The following is an 18410-nucleotide window of genomic DNA, read 5'->3' as shown; positions in this document are numbered from 1 at the left end:
TTCATCCATTGGGTAATATCAAAGTCCGTCAAAGGCCCGCCTCCGCAGATAAGCCAATCAGGAATGGCGGGAGGGAGCTTTCTTTTGGTGCTGGTTCCTTAACTAGGGGCCTCTCCAGGGAAGTAAGATCCAGTCGCAGCAATCGCGGAACTGTGCTCAGGACCTGAGCTGAGAGGATTCGCCCAGTGTCAGCGGCGCGAGCTGGTGAGGAGAGGACGAGGATACTAGGTAAGGAAGGGGACGACTGGGGGTGCGGACGGACCGTCTTCCTTAGCCTGGTTTACGAGTCCCTCAGGTGATGGGGCGGAGAAGGAGAGGGGATGAGGTGAGAGGGCGGGACGAGCTGGTTCCCGGTCATGGTCACCCCACTCGCGCGCACGCGCCACGTGGGCCCGCGCACTGGTGGAGGAGTCCGCTGCTTAAGCCGGCTCCCTGCACCAGCTTCCTAGTACTGGAGCACCCGTGTGCTGGACTTCCCAACTGGATTCCTTTCTTATACCTTGGAAAGCAAAGGTTCAGCCACTAAACCGGATCTGGGAGTTGTTAGAGCCTTGCGGTCCAGATAAGAAATCAAGAGACTTGGTTTCTTAAGGGGTCCTAAATTCTGTCCCATTGGAGGCGAACGGGTTTCATTGCGCACGGCTGCCTGTCCTTTCTGCAGGGTCAAGAGGCGTCTGAGGCCATCTGCCCCTGACCGACCTCATCTGTCCCAAGTTCAGCGGGATGGCTCTGGGAAATCAGTTTGACAGTGCGTTTATACCCTTTGACCTACTGATTTTGGAACTAAGTAAGGGAAAGGTGGCTGCAAATGCCATGTAATTTGGTACCAGATTAGTTAGTGGAAACAAACTCCAAATTCCCAGTAATTGTGAATGTTTTTTATGCCAAAATCCATAAATAGTACTATCACTGAAAACTTTGTCTTTAATACAGAGTCATATTCAAAGTAGTTGGCCCAAAGATATAAAAATCTGTACAGAATATACCCCAAGGGCAAAAATAGTGACTCCTTCCTTTTGTTGTTGGTTTTTTTTTTTTTTTTTTTCTTTGAAGACAGGGTTTCTCTGTGTACCTGGCCTCCAATTCTGCCCCTTTCCCTTCCAAATGCTGGGATTAAAGCATATACCCACAGTCCCAGTTCCTAGCCCCCTTCCCCATTCCCATGGCCTCACTTTGTTACGTTGGCTGGCCCAGAATAACGCACAAAATAAGTCTGCTGTGTAGATCATGCTGGCCTTGAACTTAAGAGATCAATTTGTCTCTTTATCTTTGCCTCCCAAATTCTGGAATTAAAGGCATGTTAGCACCATGACCAGCCCGGAAGTGTCATATTTCATTACATCTTTACAAAACGTTGTAAAAACTTGGCATGGTGGCACACACCAGGACTGAGGGAGTCGGAGCAGGGAGATCTCTAAGTTTGAGGACAGGTTGATCTACATAGTGAATTCCTTGTCAGCTAGGGTGATAGAATAAGACCCTGTCTCAAAAAATAAAACAATGACTAATAAAAATCACACAGGGACTCTGAGACCAGCATCTGGTGACTATAATTCTAGTTTCCCTGGAATCTGAGGCAGGAGGATCTAAAGTTCAAGGCTGAGTGTGAAAAGGAGGGCTGGGAATGTAGCTCAGTGGTAGATCAGATAGAAGAGACCAAGTGTTCAGTCCTTAGTGATGCACAAAATGACAATAATGTTTTAGCCAATCATATAGTGCCCATGAGACAGTGAAGCGGTACGTCCGCTAAGTAGCTAGTGTCAGTGGGGCTCCAAAAAAATGCCATGTTGAGCTAATATTTATGTACTATATTTATATAATATATAGTAATGTGTACCAGGTACAGGGATGGACTCAGGACAGCCACTAGTAAACAGCTGTATGTCTGGAATTCATGGAGTAGATAGATTACGTGGGGGAGCAGATACCAAAGGGAAAAGTTAAATATTGCAAGGGAGACTGAACAAAGGAGCTAGTTGTAGGCTCTGGCTTTAGGAAAGAGAGGAAAAGAAGACACAAATTGGCTTGGAGGAAGGCTGGAACCCCTTATTGGCTCTATAAATTCAGAGAGCATATTAGCAAAAGGAATGTTGTAGCAGTCAGTGTGTTTTTAGTAATTTGAACTTTGAAGCTTTTATAAACTCTTTAACTTTCAGGCTGAAAAACACTCCACCTCCACTTGCCAATATTGTTTCAGAATGTCAAGTACTGCGTCCTACCGGATCTTCAATTTTGCAAGGAATCGTATTGCTGTGTTACGAGGGGGTAGACGCTTGTACTCCAGGGCAGCCACGAGTAGGAATCAAGTGAAATGGAGGCTCTTTTCTCCCGCATCATTGGCCGTGAACGACAGTTCTCCACATGGTGGCTTTGCTCTGCGGAAAGCTTACAGACACACATCAACCGAGGAAGAGGATTTCCACTTGCAGCTCAGCCCCGAACAGGTCAGTGACCTGCTCCGAGCTGGCGAGTCATCCCACAAGGTTCTGGATTTCAACAGCGGAGTTCCAAATTCAGTGTTAAGGTTTGAGAGCAACCAGTTGGCGGCCAATTCCCCAGTGGAAGACCGACAAGGTGTGGCTTCCTGCGTGCAGACGAGGGGGACGATGTTTGGTATTTTTGATGGGCATGGTGGCCATGCGTGTGCACAGGCGGTGAGCGAGAGGCTTTTCTATTACATGGCGGTGTCCCTCATGTCCCATAAGACCTTGGAGCAGATGGAGGAAGCCATGGAGAACATGAAGCCTTTGCTGCCCATCCTGCAGTGGCTCAAGCACCCCGGAGACAGTATTTATAAAGATATCACATCGGTTCATCTGGACCACCTCCGAGTCTATTGGCAGGAACTCCTTGACCTACATATGGAAACGGGACTAAGCACTGAAGAGGCATTGATGTACTCCTTCCAGAGACTGGACTCCGACATCTCGCTAGAAATTCAGGCTCCTCTGGAAGATGAGGTAACGAAGAACTTATCCCTCCAGGTTGCTTTTTCTGGGGCGACAGCCTGCATGGCCCACGTCGACGGAGTTCACCTGCACATAGCAAATGCTGGCGACTGCCGAGCTATCCTGGGTGTCCAGGGAGACAATGGAGCGTGGTCATGTTTACCTCTTACCTGTGACCACAATGCCTGGAATGAGGCAGAGCTGTCCCGGCTTAAGAGAGAACACCCCGAGTCTGAGGACAGGACACTCATCATAGATGACAGGCTGCTGGGTGTCCTCCTACCCTGCAGGGCCTTCGGGGACGTCCAGCTAAAATGGAGTAAAGAGTTGCAGCGGAACGTCCTAGAGAGGGGATTTGATACCGAGGCCCTCAACATCTACCAGTTTACCCCGCCCCACTACCACACTCCACCCTACCTGACTGCTAAGCCTGAGGTCACATACCACAGGCTTAGGCCCCAAGATAAGTTCCTCGTGCTGGCCTCAGATGGCCTCTGGGACATGCTGGACAATGAGGATGTGGTAAGGCTGGTGGTGGGGCACCTGTCCAAGGTCGGTCACCAGAAGCCAGCCCTGGATCAAAGACCAGCCAACCTGGGCCACATGCAGAGTCTGCTGCTGCAGAGGAAAGCCAGCGGACTCCATGCAGCTGACCAGAATGCAGCCACACATCTGATCAGACATGCCATCGGGAGCAACGAGTATGGGGAAATGGAGCCAGAGCGTCTGGCTGCCATGTTGACGCTGCCAGAGGATGTGGCCAGGATGTACCGGGATGACATCACTGTCATGGTGGTGTTTTTTAACTCAGAATCAATTGATACCTATTTTAAGGAGGGTTAAGAGTCTCACCCTGTTGCCAAGGCTAACTCGAATGCCCTTTATTTAGAACATTTCCACTCATTCCTTAGTGAGCAATCCAAACCTTAGTAAAGAACAGGCAGACATAGGTTGCTGAGTAATTAACGAAAGGTAGGGAAAACCATCCTTAGTGCAAAAAAACAAAAAACAAAAAACAAAAAACAAAAAAACAAACAAACAAAAAAAGACATTAGGAGCGAATTTTGTCCTGTGTGTTGGTCAGCTCTTCTATGCAGCAGACAAAATAAAGACTAAAATTGGCTTAGGCTCATGTAGCCCATGTCCTTTATAAAGACTGTTAAATTGTGTCATCCTGTGCTTTTAAAGGATAAATTTAATCATGAGTCTAAGAATAAAGAACTTCAGGATCTTCTGAGACCCAGTTGCAAATTTTATAGAGGTGATCCTTCTGAACTCTCGTTATGAGCAACTTCTTGGCTCTAGTTTTTTGTTTGTTTTTTTTTTAAACTAGGGAAGCCTAGGTTTACAAAGCAATCTTCAGGGCACTTTTCTATGTTGTGTTCTAACTTCCCTCTGTGTGTGTGTGTGTGTGTGTGTGTGTGTGTGTGTGTGTGTGTGTTTATATGAAACGACTGTGATAATACTCTGGATAGTCTGTGCTGTTTGTGTTTTAATGCTGGTTAAATTTATTTTAAAACTGAATCTCAAGCTTGTAAGCAGGACTGCCAGAAGCATGTTTGGGACCTCAGCTGAGGATGAGAGGAACTAGGCCTCTGGATCAGCTGAATTTAATTGTGCAGCTATCGTTCCCCTCCGTTGAGCCTCACTTCTGAACCTTTGAGCCGCCTGGGGAGGTGATTTCTGTCTAATCCCTAACTCCTGGCATTTTTGCTTAGTCAACGGTTCCCCCTAGGCTTAGCCACGGGTTATTCATAATTTTAGGTTCCTTTTGATTATAGCCTCCAAACATTCTGATTCCCTGTGACACAATCCTACCTCTGCTATTCTGCCTGGCCTCATCCTGATGTTACTGGAAAACCTTACCTGTTCTTTCTATCATCCAAAGGTTGGAAGAAAGATGACGTGGTAATTGAGGACATTTAGGCAGGACGGACTTTTTCAGTGGTTTGTGGACTTGAGAGTTCAGCCTGGATCTAGAGAAGTGAAAGTAAGGTCTTATGAAGAGCCAGGAGCCGAGGCTTTCTCTCTGCATCTTGGAAGGGAGGAGGGAGACTTATCAGATGGGCCACCTGCCCCTGCCTGTTGAGTTGCCGTGGCTACGCCCCGAAGACTAGACCATATTTAGTGTGATAGTTGGGTGAAAGTTAAAATGCATCTGGCTATAGTCCTCATGGGTCGTTGGTGTCTGCTTAAAAACTAATCCATACAAATCGGTTTCAGGGGATACGTTTCCTCTTCTCTTGGTTGGCTGTGGCATTGAACTGCAGGAAATGTGTCCCTAAATGGAAACACACTTTATTTTTGGCCATTTTAATTTCCTGTCCCTTGTCAGTGCCGTAGGCAAAGCTCTTTAGTTGATCCTTTCTGTTGCTTATCCACTGTGCCATCCACACACTAGGTTTGGCCCCCTTGGCTTTGCAGGTTAGACGTTCTGCCAAGTTCAGACTGGGTTAGCAAAACTGGTTAGCTCAGTGGGTAAAGGCTGCCAGTCTCAAAATCCCGAGTTCCATCCGTGGGACTTGCGTGATGAAAGGAGTTGAAAGATGTCACTGACCTCCACATGTGCACTGAGGCACATGAACTCACACACACAAAAAAGAAATCAGAGCCAGGCAGTGATGGTGCATGCCTTTAATGCCAGCACTCAGGAGGCTGAGGCAGGTGAATCTCTTGAGTTTGAGGTCAGCCTGGTCTACAGAGTTCCAGGACAGCCAGGACAATACAGAGAAACCCTGCCTTGACCTCCAGTCCCCACCAGAAAAAACAAACAAACAAACAAACAAACAAACAAACAAAAAAACCAAAATGAGAATCGTTTTTTGTACATTTCCCAGTGTACCTGTTTAGTGATAATGGTTTTATGTTTAAAAAAAAAAAAAGAAAGAAAAGAAAAAAGAAAAAGAACTCTTTTGGGTCCTTTTGTTCTGAATCTGATCTCTTAGATTTTTTTTTTTTTTTTTTTTTACTCAAAAGTAAAATGTAGGCAGCTCACCTTGAGCCTGTACCCACACTTGGGTGTGTTTACTTTCTGTGGCTCTTTTCTGAGAGGCCCACACTTATGCTCTCAGGTGTGGCTTACCTTCTGAGTGCCTCTATCTCTTAATCCTCGTGCTTACGTCTACCTAAAATAACAACCCTGACTCTGCTGCCTCAAAATAAAAATCGAGAAGCCTGGGTGTGGTGGTGAATGCCTTAATTCTAGCACTTGAGTGGAGGAAGGAAGATCAGAAAGTTCGAGAGAGATACATGAGACCCTTCTACAAAAAATAGTGTGTGCCAGCTAGGCACTAAGGCCATCCTAGGCCACACAGTGAGACCTTGCCTCAGAAAATAAAACATAACCCCAAACATGAGTCACTACTAGGTTTATGGGTTTGTTATTTGAATGGAAGGCACTATTTGACATTTTTTTTTTCTCTTTGCCCTTTGCTTTCTGTGCCAGCTAAACCCAGGATCATCCTTGGAGCCTTATCCTGGAGTAACTTATCCTGGAGTTGATTGAACACAGATCTCCCATCTGTATCTCCAAGCGAGTCTGTGTTTTCTCAGTGTCTAATAGCTGTCCCTGCTTTTCAACTGAAATATTGAGAGAGAAGAAAGGCTAATTTATAGCCTACCTTTTTCTCTGCCTCTGTACCCGGCTTTTCTGCCTGTTCCAGTGAGTATTGTCTTCTGGTTACTCACCAGTGGCTGTCTATCCCCCTGGCTATGGGTCTTGGCAGTGACTCCCTTGAGGCAAACGAGCTTTTGCTTTGGGACACTGAAATGAGGAAGGAGACTCATGGTCCTCGTCCGTTCTTCCGAAGCTTATCATTCCTTTCATACAGAGATTTCAATTTTTAGACTTTTAAAATTTAAATAATGAGATTGACCATTTAGTATTGCAGATGTATGTCTTGGTACTTAAAGTGACGTTTATGATTTGCAGTAAGAAACGTATGGAAATGGTATAATTTAGATGTTTATGTGTAAACAGTGCAGTGCTATTGATTTCCAAAGTTAATAAAGCTGTAGAAAAGATGATAGTTTTGAATGTATATTAGATCGTGTTAATAAGATTCAGTTTTTGGAGATGTTATTTGTAACGCTAAAGTTAATTTATTGTAATGTAAACTTTGAGATGTAATATATGCACATTTTCCCCAGAAGTACATTTGATCTAATAAAAGCTAAAAAGCTTTTAGGCACAAAACTTGATTGGGACACAATCCAGTCGACACCTTTTAAAGATAAAATGCCGCCGGCTTGACCTTCAGATAAAGAAGGGTATAATTATGTGGAATGGCAACATTCAAAAGGAGGCTGTTCTGTCCTTTTGACCATCAGTTTCTGTTCTTTCATTGGACAGCTGTAACCTTCCAGGTTAAACCAGAATATTCTGGAATGGAGCCATTGCAGTGCTGAGTCTTTGAAGTGCCGCAGCTGCTGTAGAAGCAGGCCACTAGCTTTGGATTTGAGGATCAAAGCTAGTAATGCAGTTCAAGCGTAAACGGTCAAGTGTGTAGCCTGGTGGGGGAGGCATGTTTAGGTTACCATGTAACAGTTTCCTGAGCCATCTGAGGTCCTGTGCTTTCTTCCTTTGGTTCCTGGTGTCTAACTTGCCTCCTGGAAAGTGTTTCTTACTAAGCATTTCCTTGCAAGCAATCATTAACCATGTACTTTAATAATTACTGGCATTTGTATTTTAAACTGTACCGATGTCCTATCTGACACCGATTTTCTAACCTTTGAGGATATTTAAGTAGAACTTTTAAATAAAAGAGGCAAAATGAGATTTGGCTTCCTTTAGTTTGAACATTAATTTTTCTAGCCCATAGGCTGTCAGGCCAACTTTTGGGTTCAACATATTTATCAGACCAAGGAAGAGTTTGGACTATTTACGAGTCTACTCCAAAGAGAAGCTTGGTGCACTAAAACTTATCATTGCTGCTAAGCACATGGGGAGTTCTTGTTTATGTTTAATATTTTATTTTTAACTAAGTGTGGGTATGTCACGTGACTGCAGATGTTCAGGGGAGCAAGAAGAGGGCAGAGGCTCTCTTGGAGTTGGAGTTACAGGTAATTGTGAGCTGCATAGTAGGTATTAGGAATCAAATTCAGGTCCTCTTTTTTTTTTTTTTTTTTGACTTTTTTTTTCTTTCTTTCGGATCTGGGGACTGAACCCAGGGCCTTGTGCTTGCTAGGCAAGCGCCCTACCACTGAGCTAAATCCTCAACCCCTCAGGTCCTCTTTAGTAGTACACCTTAGGAGTATTCATTTATGTTAGCCATGTGAGCAGAGAACTGAGAAGAAAAAAGACTGAGGCTCACAATGCATGCTGGGCCAAGGTCTGCTAGGATTTCATTGTTACTGAGAATCTACTTGTAAAAAACAGGTTTTGTGTTAGTATAAAGCCAGTCCCCAGGGGAAAGTCTAGGCTGCTGTCTCCATGGAATTGAAGATCCCAGTCCAAGATGACACCATGCTTCAATGGACCCAAAATGATATTGTTCAGTGGGTCCTTATTAAAAACTGTAGGTGGAGTGGCTGGAGAAATGGCTTTGCAGTCAAGGGTGTAAACACACCATCATGCCTGGCAGCACTGGGGATCTGAACTCAGGTTTAATTCCTAGCACCCCATGGTGGTTCACAGTCAGCCATAACGATGGTTCAAGGGGATCCTAGGCCCCCTTGTGACATCCAGCACTGTGCATGCACCATGCACATAGGTGCATCCAGTCAAAACACTCATACATAAAATAAACCTAATTTTTTTAATGCTTACAACAAGTCTTAGACTTTCCCCCTTCACTATCTCTGATAGTAAAAGAAAAGGCTGTGCTAACTCTCGATACTGCTTTGGTTATTATGAATCAGCCTGCATACCCTCAATTTACACATTCCAGCTCTTTTTTTTTTTTTTTTTTTTGGTTCTTTTTTTCGGAGCTGGGGACCGAACCCAGGGCCTTGCGCTTCCTAGGTAAGCGCTCTAACCACTGAGCTAAATCCCCAGCCCCCCAGCTCTTTTTTTTTTAGAGTATAAAACTAGGACACAGGCTGGAGAGAGCTCAGTCTGCACAGGCATGAAGACCTGGGCTAGATCTCCAGGACTCAGGTGAAACCTAGGCCTGACAGCAAGGCACTTTTAATCCCAGTGCTGGGGAGACAGGCTGGCAAATCCTTGGGGCTCACTGGCCACCTAGCCTAGTGAGTCAAATTGTCAAGCTCCAGGTCAACTAAGAGATAATCTGTCTTAGAAAACAAGGTGAGGAATGACATCTGAGATTATCTCCTGGTCTCCACACAGAAGATGCCTGCATTCACATCCATATAAACATGCACCTGCATGGGGACACCTATATGGGGACACCTGCATGGGGGCATCTGCATGGGTGCATCTGCATGCGGGCACCTGCACACACTAGAAGACAGAAAATGTAAAAACTATAAAAAAGAGCAGAAAGGGAAAAAGACATAAAGATAACAAACAAAAATCCTTGGTTGTCGCTTTTGAGACAGGAGCTCACTATACAGCCCTGTCTGGCCTGAAACTTGCTATATAAACCAGGGTAGCCTCAGCTCATAGAGATCCACTTGCCTTTGCATCCCGAATGCTGGGATTAAAAGCCATTACACTCAGTCCCCTCAACACCCCCCTCCCACCCCACTGTGCTCACAGTTTCTCTTTGAGACAGGAGTTTTGCCAACAGGCCTGGACTCTAGATCCTCATGCTCCAATCTCCAAACCATTAGGACCACAGGTATGGATACCATCACCCAGTTGGGAATATTAAATGTATAGATTTAACCTTTCATCTCTAGAATTTTTATTCTATTACTTGATGTTACTAAATTCCCCTAAGTAGTGCTGAGCCTTGTTGGCCCTCTGAGTTGTCAGTGGCCAGGTTCCCGGGTCACTGACTCCATCTGGGACTGGTGAATTTTTATTGACTGTGGGAGTGTCTTGGTCTCATTGGCCTCTGACCTTTTCTGCTCTCTGCGTACATGACTTAGTCTGAGCAATGGCTGGATGGGGCATCGGAGCCTAGTGAGGACGTCAGGATTCCTCTTCTGACCTTCACTGCAAAGGGAATAATCAGGCTGGGATTCCGGGAGAGCAGTCTGTGGAGGGGCACCCTGGAGCCCACTGTGTCTTTGTCCACAACTCTGCCTGCCTTTCTCAGACTCTGTAAAGCATCTCATCTACCCCCAGCTCCCTGCGGAAGAAACACCGGATGTTTTCCCAGGGCTGTGGTTCTGTCCACAATGCACAAGCCTTGGGTGTCCTAGAGCTGGTCATTTAGGCTAGATGGGGCTAAGAAGCTCATGATCTTGGCAACATGGGACAGGGAAGAGACATCCAGGGAAAGGAGCACAAAAATTGAAGCCTGAGATCTGATCCAGTCAAATCTGGAGACCAGGCTTCTGAGGCAGTGGCAGTGGGAAACTCCTAGGAATGTGGAAACAAAGTTTTCTAAACGTGGACCTGTGAGCAAAGAGGGGCCCTCAAGTGACTTGTCAGGACAGAAAAGGATTGTAAAGGATAATCTGGGCATGGTGTTGTGGAGACTCAAGGATTAAGAGGTAAAGGTCATGATCAGATGCGGGTTAAGTACCTCCTGCCCCTCCCATATACTCACTCCTGTTCCACCCCAGGGATACAAAAACTGGTTGTGAAATGAGTTAGGAAAGATGGATAGATAGACACCAAGGAAAAGAGAAGGACCAGCAAAAAGAGGAGGTTGGAGAATGAGGAAAACAGTGAGCTTTGGCATGAAAGCAAAGAGAAGAGAGGAGTTTGGCCGTGAGGATCTGGTACCAGAACACAGATATGGACAGATGGACAGAAATGGCCAATTAGCTACAAGAAGCTCCACCGCAGGAGATGCAAGCAAAGGCTGAATCATAATCTCACTTGGGTCCGGGGACATCTCATGAGTCTAGTCGGTGAGTCAGAGGAGTGGACTGTGGCCCCGAGAGAAGAGTGCTTTCTGAAACCACAAAACAGCATGGTGGGCGGGTGAGGTGGTGGGACTACCATCCTCAGCCAGCATGTCGCTGGCTTTGTGAAAGAGAAGAGGATCCAAAGTTTACTTTGGGATTTCGCCACCCCCAAATAGGGCCATAACATGGAAGAATAGGAGAATGGGGTGTTTTGAGCGTCACCTGGTGGCTGGATCAGTGATTGACGCGGGTACTGCGATAGGAAGGTTACTAGGGTAGGGAGCGGTCGGCTTTGTGTATGAGGCAATAGCAGACAAGGAAGCTGCCTCTAGATGTCGCCATCCAGCTGTGCTGGTGCCTGCAGAAGCTGGCTTGAGGAGGGTTGTCCAAGCTGATGAGATTCTGAGTGCTAAAATTCCAATTAGAGCGGAGTCTCCCTGGGGTGTAGCTTGATATACCTTCAGGAAGACTCAGGGGACCCTGGGCACCTTTGGGGCTGAGATTAAGTGGGGACTGTCTTGTGCCGCGGCCATCCAGTCCTGCTTTATGGAGAAGGGGCTGTTGTAGCCCAGGTTTGCCAGAGCAGGAGGTCGTAGGTCTCAGGTATGTACAGTGGCTGCCACTTGGACGAGTTGTCTTCAAGTACTTGTTTTCCTTTGTGAACTACGTAGTAAATCTAACAAACTGCTCTTTATGGCCAGTGCCACAGCCTGCCAGTCTCTGCAATTTTTGCACTCTTCTTGTCCCAGATTTAAGAATAGTCCAAATCACTTCTGTGTCTCAAATGGAAGCTGCCCCTGCAGTCAGATGCAGCTACCATACAATCAAATTGACTGTTCTTCCTCTTCTCCCTTCCATGACCCTTTGGTTGAGAACTCAGATTCCTCTTCTGTAGGCTGGCCTCCCTCCCTGCCAGAGTCATGTAGAGTGTTTTTAGAATGTTATCAAGGCTTTGGACTTGCTGTTCTCCCTGGCACTTTCTACCTCCTCTTGGTTTACCCAGATCTCTCAGCCCAATTCTGCTAGATCACAGCTTATCAGGAAGACCCCTTGACTTTCTAGGTCTCTCTCCCAAGCAACCCCTTCTATTTTTAGCCCTATTTCATCTCTCCAAATGTCTCCCATCTCATCTGTCTGCCTATTTTCTTTGCAGCACCAGGATTCTGGTCTGGCTTTCCCCTGGATAACCATGGATCAGCCCAGCATATGACATGATGTGTACATTCAATATAAATTCATTTAAAATGTTATGGAGGAGGCTGGGGATGTAGCTCAGTGGTAGGGCACTTACCTAACCCTTATGAGGCCATGGGTCCAATCCCAGAATTACAAAAGTAGATGATAGATAGGTAAATAGATAGATAGATAGATAAATGGTAGATAGATAGCTGATAGGTGATAAATAGATAATAGATAGGTAGATAGATGAGCAAAACGTTAGGATGAAAGAATGAAAAAGAAAAAGAGGAAGATTTTGACCTTTCTCCGTAAGATAAAGTCACATTTTCCCAGGAATTGGGCTATTCTTCTGGCTGCTCCTGGGCTAGAGACTAGAATCTTCTTCCTTTTGCTTTTGATTGTGATTTGTATGATGTTTCAATACACTCTGCTTGTCCATCGCTGGGGTGTAATTACCCTTTCCCTCTTTGTTTGAGATAGGTTTTGCTATATATCTCACGCTGGCTCTAAATGCTCCATCCTCTTTCTTCAGCCCTCCCAGCTCCTGGGATTAGAGGCTGGCCTGATCTCTCAAATTCCCCTTCCCTTGAATCTTGGGGACCTTAGGGACTTACTTGTAAACAAGAGAGTATAGTAAAGGATTCACTGGGAACTGCGGAGGTAAAGTGGCCATCTCAACCATTGATGATTACACTTTATTAAACTATATTATATTATACTATATGTATATGTGTATATATAGTATAAACATATATGCTATGCACACTATATTATACAGCTCTAGTTTTGTTTATGTTGGAAATTTAACTTTGTCTTTTCCATTTTCTTTCCTAGTCTTCCTCCCCTCCTCCTCTTCTTCCTCTTTTATTTTCTTCTCCTCCTTCTTATCTGTATGTTATCTATCTATCTATCTACCTATCATCTATCTACCTATCATCTATCTATCATCTATCTACCTATCATCTATCTATCATCTATCTATCTATCATCTATCTATTATCTATCTATCATCTATTTATCTATCTATCTATTATCTATCTATTTATCATCTATCTATCTATCATCTATCTATCTATCTTCTATCTATCTATCTATCATCTATCTATCATCTGTCTATCATCTATCTATCACCTATCTATCTATCTATCTATCTATCTATCTATCTATCTATCATCTATCTGTACTAGGAATTTAATTTAGGGGCCTATGCATGCTAGGCAAGCAATCTCCCGTGGAGCTACACTCATCAGCCCCTTTATTTTGATGATGTTTTCTTTGAAATAGAATCTTATATAGCCCAGGCTGGCCCTCGAACTTCCGATCCTCCTTTCTCTCCATCCCAAAGCTAAGATTAGAACACTACCACAGCCCCACTCAAGTCTGTGGATTCTTTCTATTAACAATAAGCTGTCAGAGATACCTAACCACTGTTTCCTGCTTGTAAGAGAGGAAAACATCTCAGTCCCTTCCTGATGGGTGGGGCTATGCGTGATCTGACTCCACCCACTCTTCCACTCCTACTGCTTCAGCTGCTCTGATCTGTTTTCAGTTAGGGAGGGACTATAACAGGGGCTCAATTTTTGACCATTTAAAAGAATAAACCCGAGTACATTTCTGTATGTTCTGATTAGATGGTATGCGGAACGCTTTGCACATATTATCTTCTTTAAGTGAGGTATGCCTCTATCCCCATCCACCTCAGCCTGTAATTGGGAGGCTGAAGCAAGAGGTTTGTGGTTTGTGAGTTCCAGGTTAGCCCGAGCTATGTATTAAAACTCTAACAAACAAACAAATGAAAACAATTGTGGCACAGATCTGTAATGCCAGCACGTGGGAGACCGAGGCAAGAAGATCAGGAGTTCAAAGCCATCCTCAGCTACATATTGAGTTCGAAGCCAGCATAAGCTAACCTGAGACCCTCTCTCAAAACCAAACCAAAACAACCCCAACACTATGTGGTATCTTATTTAACCCTCACACAACCCCTGGAAGAAATGTCACTTTCCCATTTTATATTCAGGAAAACTGAAGCTGCAGAGATAAACGCAAGCTCATAGACACAGTGAGGAAGAGCTGAGCTTCAAAGCCTTGTGCTTGGGTTCACAAGTTTCCTCCTCATATTCACACAACTGTATCGAATGCTTATTCTTCTAATAGGAATGTGCCTCACCAGCAGCCCAAACGATCTACAGCACTTTAGGAAGGCGTGAGCTGTGGGCCCATAGGAGCAACATAAGCAAAAGTTTAGGGTAGCACTCAGCAGGGGGTAAACTGGAAGGAAAAGGACAGAGGTGAGAACCTCTGTCTGCACATGGGGCAGGAACCACAAAGACAAAACCCCTGGCAAGGCTCAGGGATTCTTATGTATGGATTCTCTTTGTATCCCCAACCTTCTGGGCCTTTGAGTCTAAGAGAGCCAGTGGAACCCAGGGAGTGCATGCCTCCAGCCAGCAAGAGGGGTCAGCAGACCCGGGCCTGTCTCTCTCTACTAATCTGTTGTGGTTTTCCCTGGAGTTATCTGTATTTTGATGCTAATTCCACTGCCCCAAGGACAGCTGCCTAGTCACATACTCAGAACTCAGGTGACTTCACCAGAACCTTCTCCCCACTGAATTTGTAAAGTACAGGTGAGGGGCAGGTACAGAATGGAAGGAGGCCTATCATTGGAGGAGAAAGAAATTTGAAGGAGGAGGAGGAGACTAAGGGAGAGAGGAAGAGACTGGACAGAGGAGAGAGAGGGGAGAAGCCATGGCAGGTGATGTTAAGATTCTGCTCTGTGTATTTACAGGTTGTTATCAATGTTCTTAAGGGATGGATGGTACCGGGCTTTGTATGTTTAAGTGGACAATTATATCTTATCAATTGGGTCAAAGATTATTGTGTTGTGTGTTCTTTTATGTGAGGGTTTGAGTGTAGGAAAGTGTGGGGCTGGGGTGTGTTTCCGCCAAGATATCTAGCAGATATCTTGGGGCACCGCAGTGCCGGACCTAGCGGGGTAAAAGACACCTTTACTTTTTTATTTTTATATTTTTACAACAACACTAATCCCATGGTCTTGCTCTGGTTTCTGACTCAGTCCCCTCATTTTGCCCTGGGTCTGGCATCTCTGGCTTGGAGATGGGCCCAGAAACCCTTAGGCACACAGTGAGGCTTGCTCTCCTACCCAGCACCTGTGTAAATTTATCTCAGAGGGAGAGAGGGAGGAAGGGTGAGCCAGGCAACTATACCAAGGGATTCGAACAAAAATGATCATGGCATCGGTGTTTGTAAGAGAGGAACAGTGTTGATGTGACTTCACCCAGCACAAGACACAGACCCTGAAGCAGCCTTTTCAGCAGGCTTTAAATGTGACTGGGAAAAGCAAACATGATGACTGCTAAACTTTATGGAAGATATTATAAATAGGTAGCTCAGTGGGAGATCAACAGAATCTCCAGTGCGACCCCAAGTTGAAATCCTCCAAGTCCCTCACGCTTATTCCTCCACCAGCTCTCTCGTGACTTACCCCATTGGCCAGGCGAGAGGTGGGGGAGGGGAGTGAGACTATCTTGGGAAGGGGATGAGATCATTCTAAGGCTGGCTGATTTAGAACTGGGTAACTTTTTCCACCCATATGGCTCTCTCAGAGACTTCTGCATTGGCTCATAAACCTTGGCACCGGCCTCAGGGATTGGCCATGAGGCCCCTCCTCACTGTAGAGATGGTGACCAAAGCTGGAAGGGGCTGGAGCTTAAGTAGAAACAGATTGGCAGAGGCAGGGGGAGGCACCGTCTAGCTGGGACCCAGCAGGAACTTTGCAACTATTGGACCTAAGTGTCCTAAAGCTCTCTAGGAGCCTCTGTGGGCAGATGGTGCATTTTGTGAGTGAAAAGTCACCTTGGAAAGAGCAGAGCTGCACCCCTGGCAGTTCCTCTAACATCTGTATTTGGGATTCCACTTGGCCAGCCTGGTTCTCCCCTAAAGAATCTCTGTTTAGGCTCCAACCCTGCAGGGTAGATGTGGAAGGAAGAGGTCTGGGCTAGGGATAGATCAAGGTTCAAGTCTGGGTCAGTGCATAATTAGGTTCAGTTCACCCTCCCCTGAGCCTATACCTCTAGCCACAATATTAATCAGGCCACATAAGACTCAAGTTCCAGCCTTGAGGAACTTAGTCCTTGAGCTTCTCTGAGACATTTCCTACCCTTCCCTCTTTAGCTATCTTTCTCAATACCCTAATCCTGAGCTAAGTCAAGTACCAGCTGTCCTCAAGTCAGCACCCAGCGTGCCAGTTTATCAATGCTCACTTGAAGCCAGAGTGTGTGTCTAGGAAAAAGTCTAGTACATGTTGTTTGAAGGAAACAGGGGAAGGCTGTGGTGTTTTAGGGTTCACTAACTGTGTGTGCTCTGTGCTGTTCTGTGCTCAGTACTAATCTGTGTGAGGTCCTCCAGGGCACCCAGCAGCCTTGAGCCTCGCAGGCCCCATCATACAGAGCTAGAAAATATAACATGAGGCACATTAAGCTTAGGAGGCAAGGAGCAGAAGCTGGGTGGAACCAGAATGGGCCGGAATGTTTCCTTAGGCAGGGTGTTGGGCAGCAGGGTTGGGAACAGAATTCTCCGGTTGGATGGAGTTGTTCCTGGAAAAATCCCCATAAGCATTTTTAGCAGTGTGCTTTGTGCATGGCTCCTACTCCTTCAGAAGTGAAGGAGCAGGGCTCTTTCTGTTGCTGGGCCACTCAGGCAAGGCCCTTGACCTCTCTGTCTCTGAGCACTGGGCTTCGGACTTACACATCTACAGAGTGCTGTCTATTGACCTCACCAGTTCTTTCAGCAATTCTAAAAGCAGGGGTGGGGTCTTCACATCATTTGAGAAGGAAGTGGAAACTCTAAGATGCCACATGGCTTGGCTGAAGCCATGTAACTGCACCAGGGTTAGAGCCCTTACTTACTGATAGCACATGATACCTCTCTCCCATTCCTGCTTAGAAGTCCCCAAAGGGCAGTGTGCCCACAAGCTGAGGAAGCCACTTCCAGCCCAGTGCCTCTTGACCAAGGTCCTAGCCTGGCCTGGTGCCTGTCACCAAAATAACCCTGGTGGCTCTGGGCAGGATTGCAGGCCATCACCTGGGACCTATTTTTATCCTTCGGGTAACAAGGAAGTCTCACCTTGTGCAGTAACCACTTGGGACATACTGGATCATGTGGCTTTAGCACCAAGTGATCTTGCTGCCCTACTGGGAAATGCCCCGACTGGAAGGGGAAGGCCTGGCTCAGCCATGCTCCTTTTCTTTCCCTGTCCTAACCCCTTCCCAGAATCCTTACAATCTATTATCCCAGAACTCTACACCTCTATGTCCATGCACACGAGGGCCAGAGATCCCAGGGCGTCATTACTTGTCCTTGATGTCCGATGTCTAATGCACTTGGACAGTCAGAAATTCTTCTGTGTAGCTACCCCCAATTAATCTAGTTAGAAGATTCTATAATCCAGAGGCCATTTGGAGATTTAACACCTAGAACTTGACTTCCAGAATTTAGGGTGTTGGGATGCTTTGGGGGCAGTGTCTGATGGTATTAGGAGGTGACAGAGGTTGTGAGCACACTCAAATGGACTCTGAAAGGTCAAGTGCTCCATAACCAATGACTTATGGACCCCAAAAGTATTTATAGAGAATGGGCAGTTCATAGACATGAAGGGTACCTTATGGGGTTCCTTGCTACTAATAGATGTATACGTGTCTACAGAGAAGGAAGTATGTCTTGAGCACCTCAAAGAAAGATGCTCAGATAGAAAGACCGGAAGGAAGCTGGGAATAATGGTAAATGACTAGAATGCTGGAATCACATTGCTAGAAGACTAAGGTGGACCAGTTACAAGTTTGAAACCCCAGAGAAAGCAAGCCTCTCTTATCTCAAAAACAAAAACAAACAAAACACTGGAAGAAAACTTGACTATTAGAAGGTTACCATAGTAACAAAAATTAGAACAGCTGTAGCTATAGTAACAACAATATTAGTAACTGTTCATCAACACCTCATTTAAAGCCAACTAGGTGTCTACCCCTTTGTACTATCTCAGCCATCCTCACAGGTGCTCTTCTCTGGGTGGAGAATGGGGAGTGGCCCTTGGAATGAACTCCATAAATGTGATTGGGTTTCGCAATATCTGCCGCTCTCTGGAGGTAGATGCTGAGTCCTCTGCCCCCAGACATCTTGCTGCATTGCAGGGTATCAACAGCAGGGCTGGCCCCTTGGGGATACTGTCAGAGAGCCAGCCAGGCTCACTGAGTGAGCCTCAGTCCACTTGGCCCTACTCCCTGAGGCCCTGGGGCTGGAAATAGCAGCTGCTCAAGAGCTGACAACCAAAGGGCGGCTAAA

At 45.8% G+C, this 18410-nt stretch overlaps 1 protein-coding gene across 2 annotated transcripts; it reads left to right on the top strand.

Moving 5' to 3' along the window:
• The first annotated feature begins 51 nt into the window (after positions 1-51).
• On the top strand, positions 52-7723 carry Pdp2 (pyruvate dehydrogenase phosphatase catalytic subunit 2). Of its 2 annotated transcripts, none has more exons than XM_006255048.5 (2): positions 52-228; positions 2198-7723. In XM_006255048.5, exon 2 carries the CDS (start codon positions 2199-2201, stop codon positions 3789-3791), a length of 1593 nt encoding a protein of 530 aa, XP_006255110.1. In that variant the 5' UTR covers positions 52-228; position 2198; the 3' UTR covers positions 3792-7723. The 2 variants fall into 2 exon arrangements, with proteins under 2 accessions (XP_006255110.1, NP_659559.2); NM_145091.4 differs by having other exon boundaries at positions 144-228; positions 2157-4187.
• Positions 7724-18410: the final 10687 nt, after the last annotated feature.

This window comes from Rattus norvegicus, chromosome 19 (genome assembly GCF_036323735.1).
Source record: "Rattus norvegicus strain BN/NHsdMcwi chromosome 19, GRCr8, whole genome shotgun sequence".
NCBI classification, from domain to species: Eukaryota; Metazoa; Chordata; class Mammalia; order Rodentia; family Muridae; genus Rattus; species Rattus norvegicus.
Note: the sequence above shows the minus strand (reverse complement) of the source record. Positions and strands in the feature narration are given on the sequence as shown.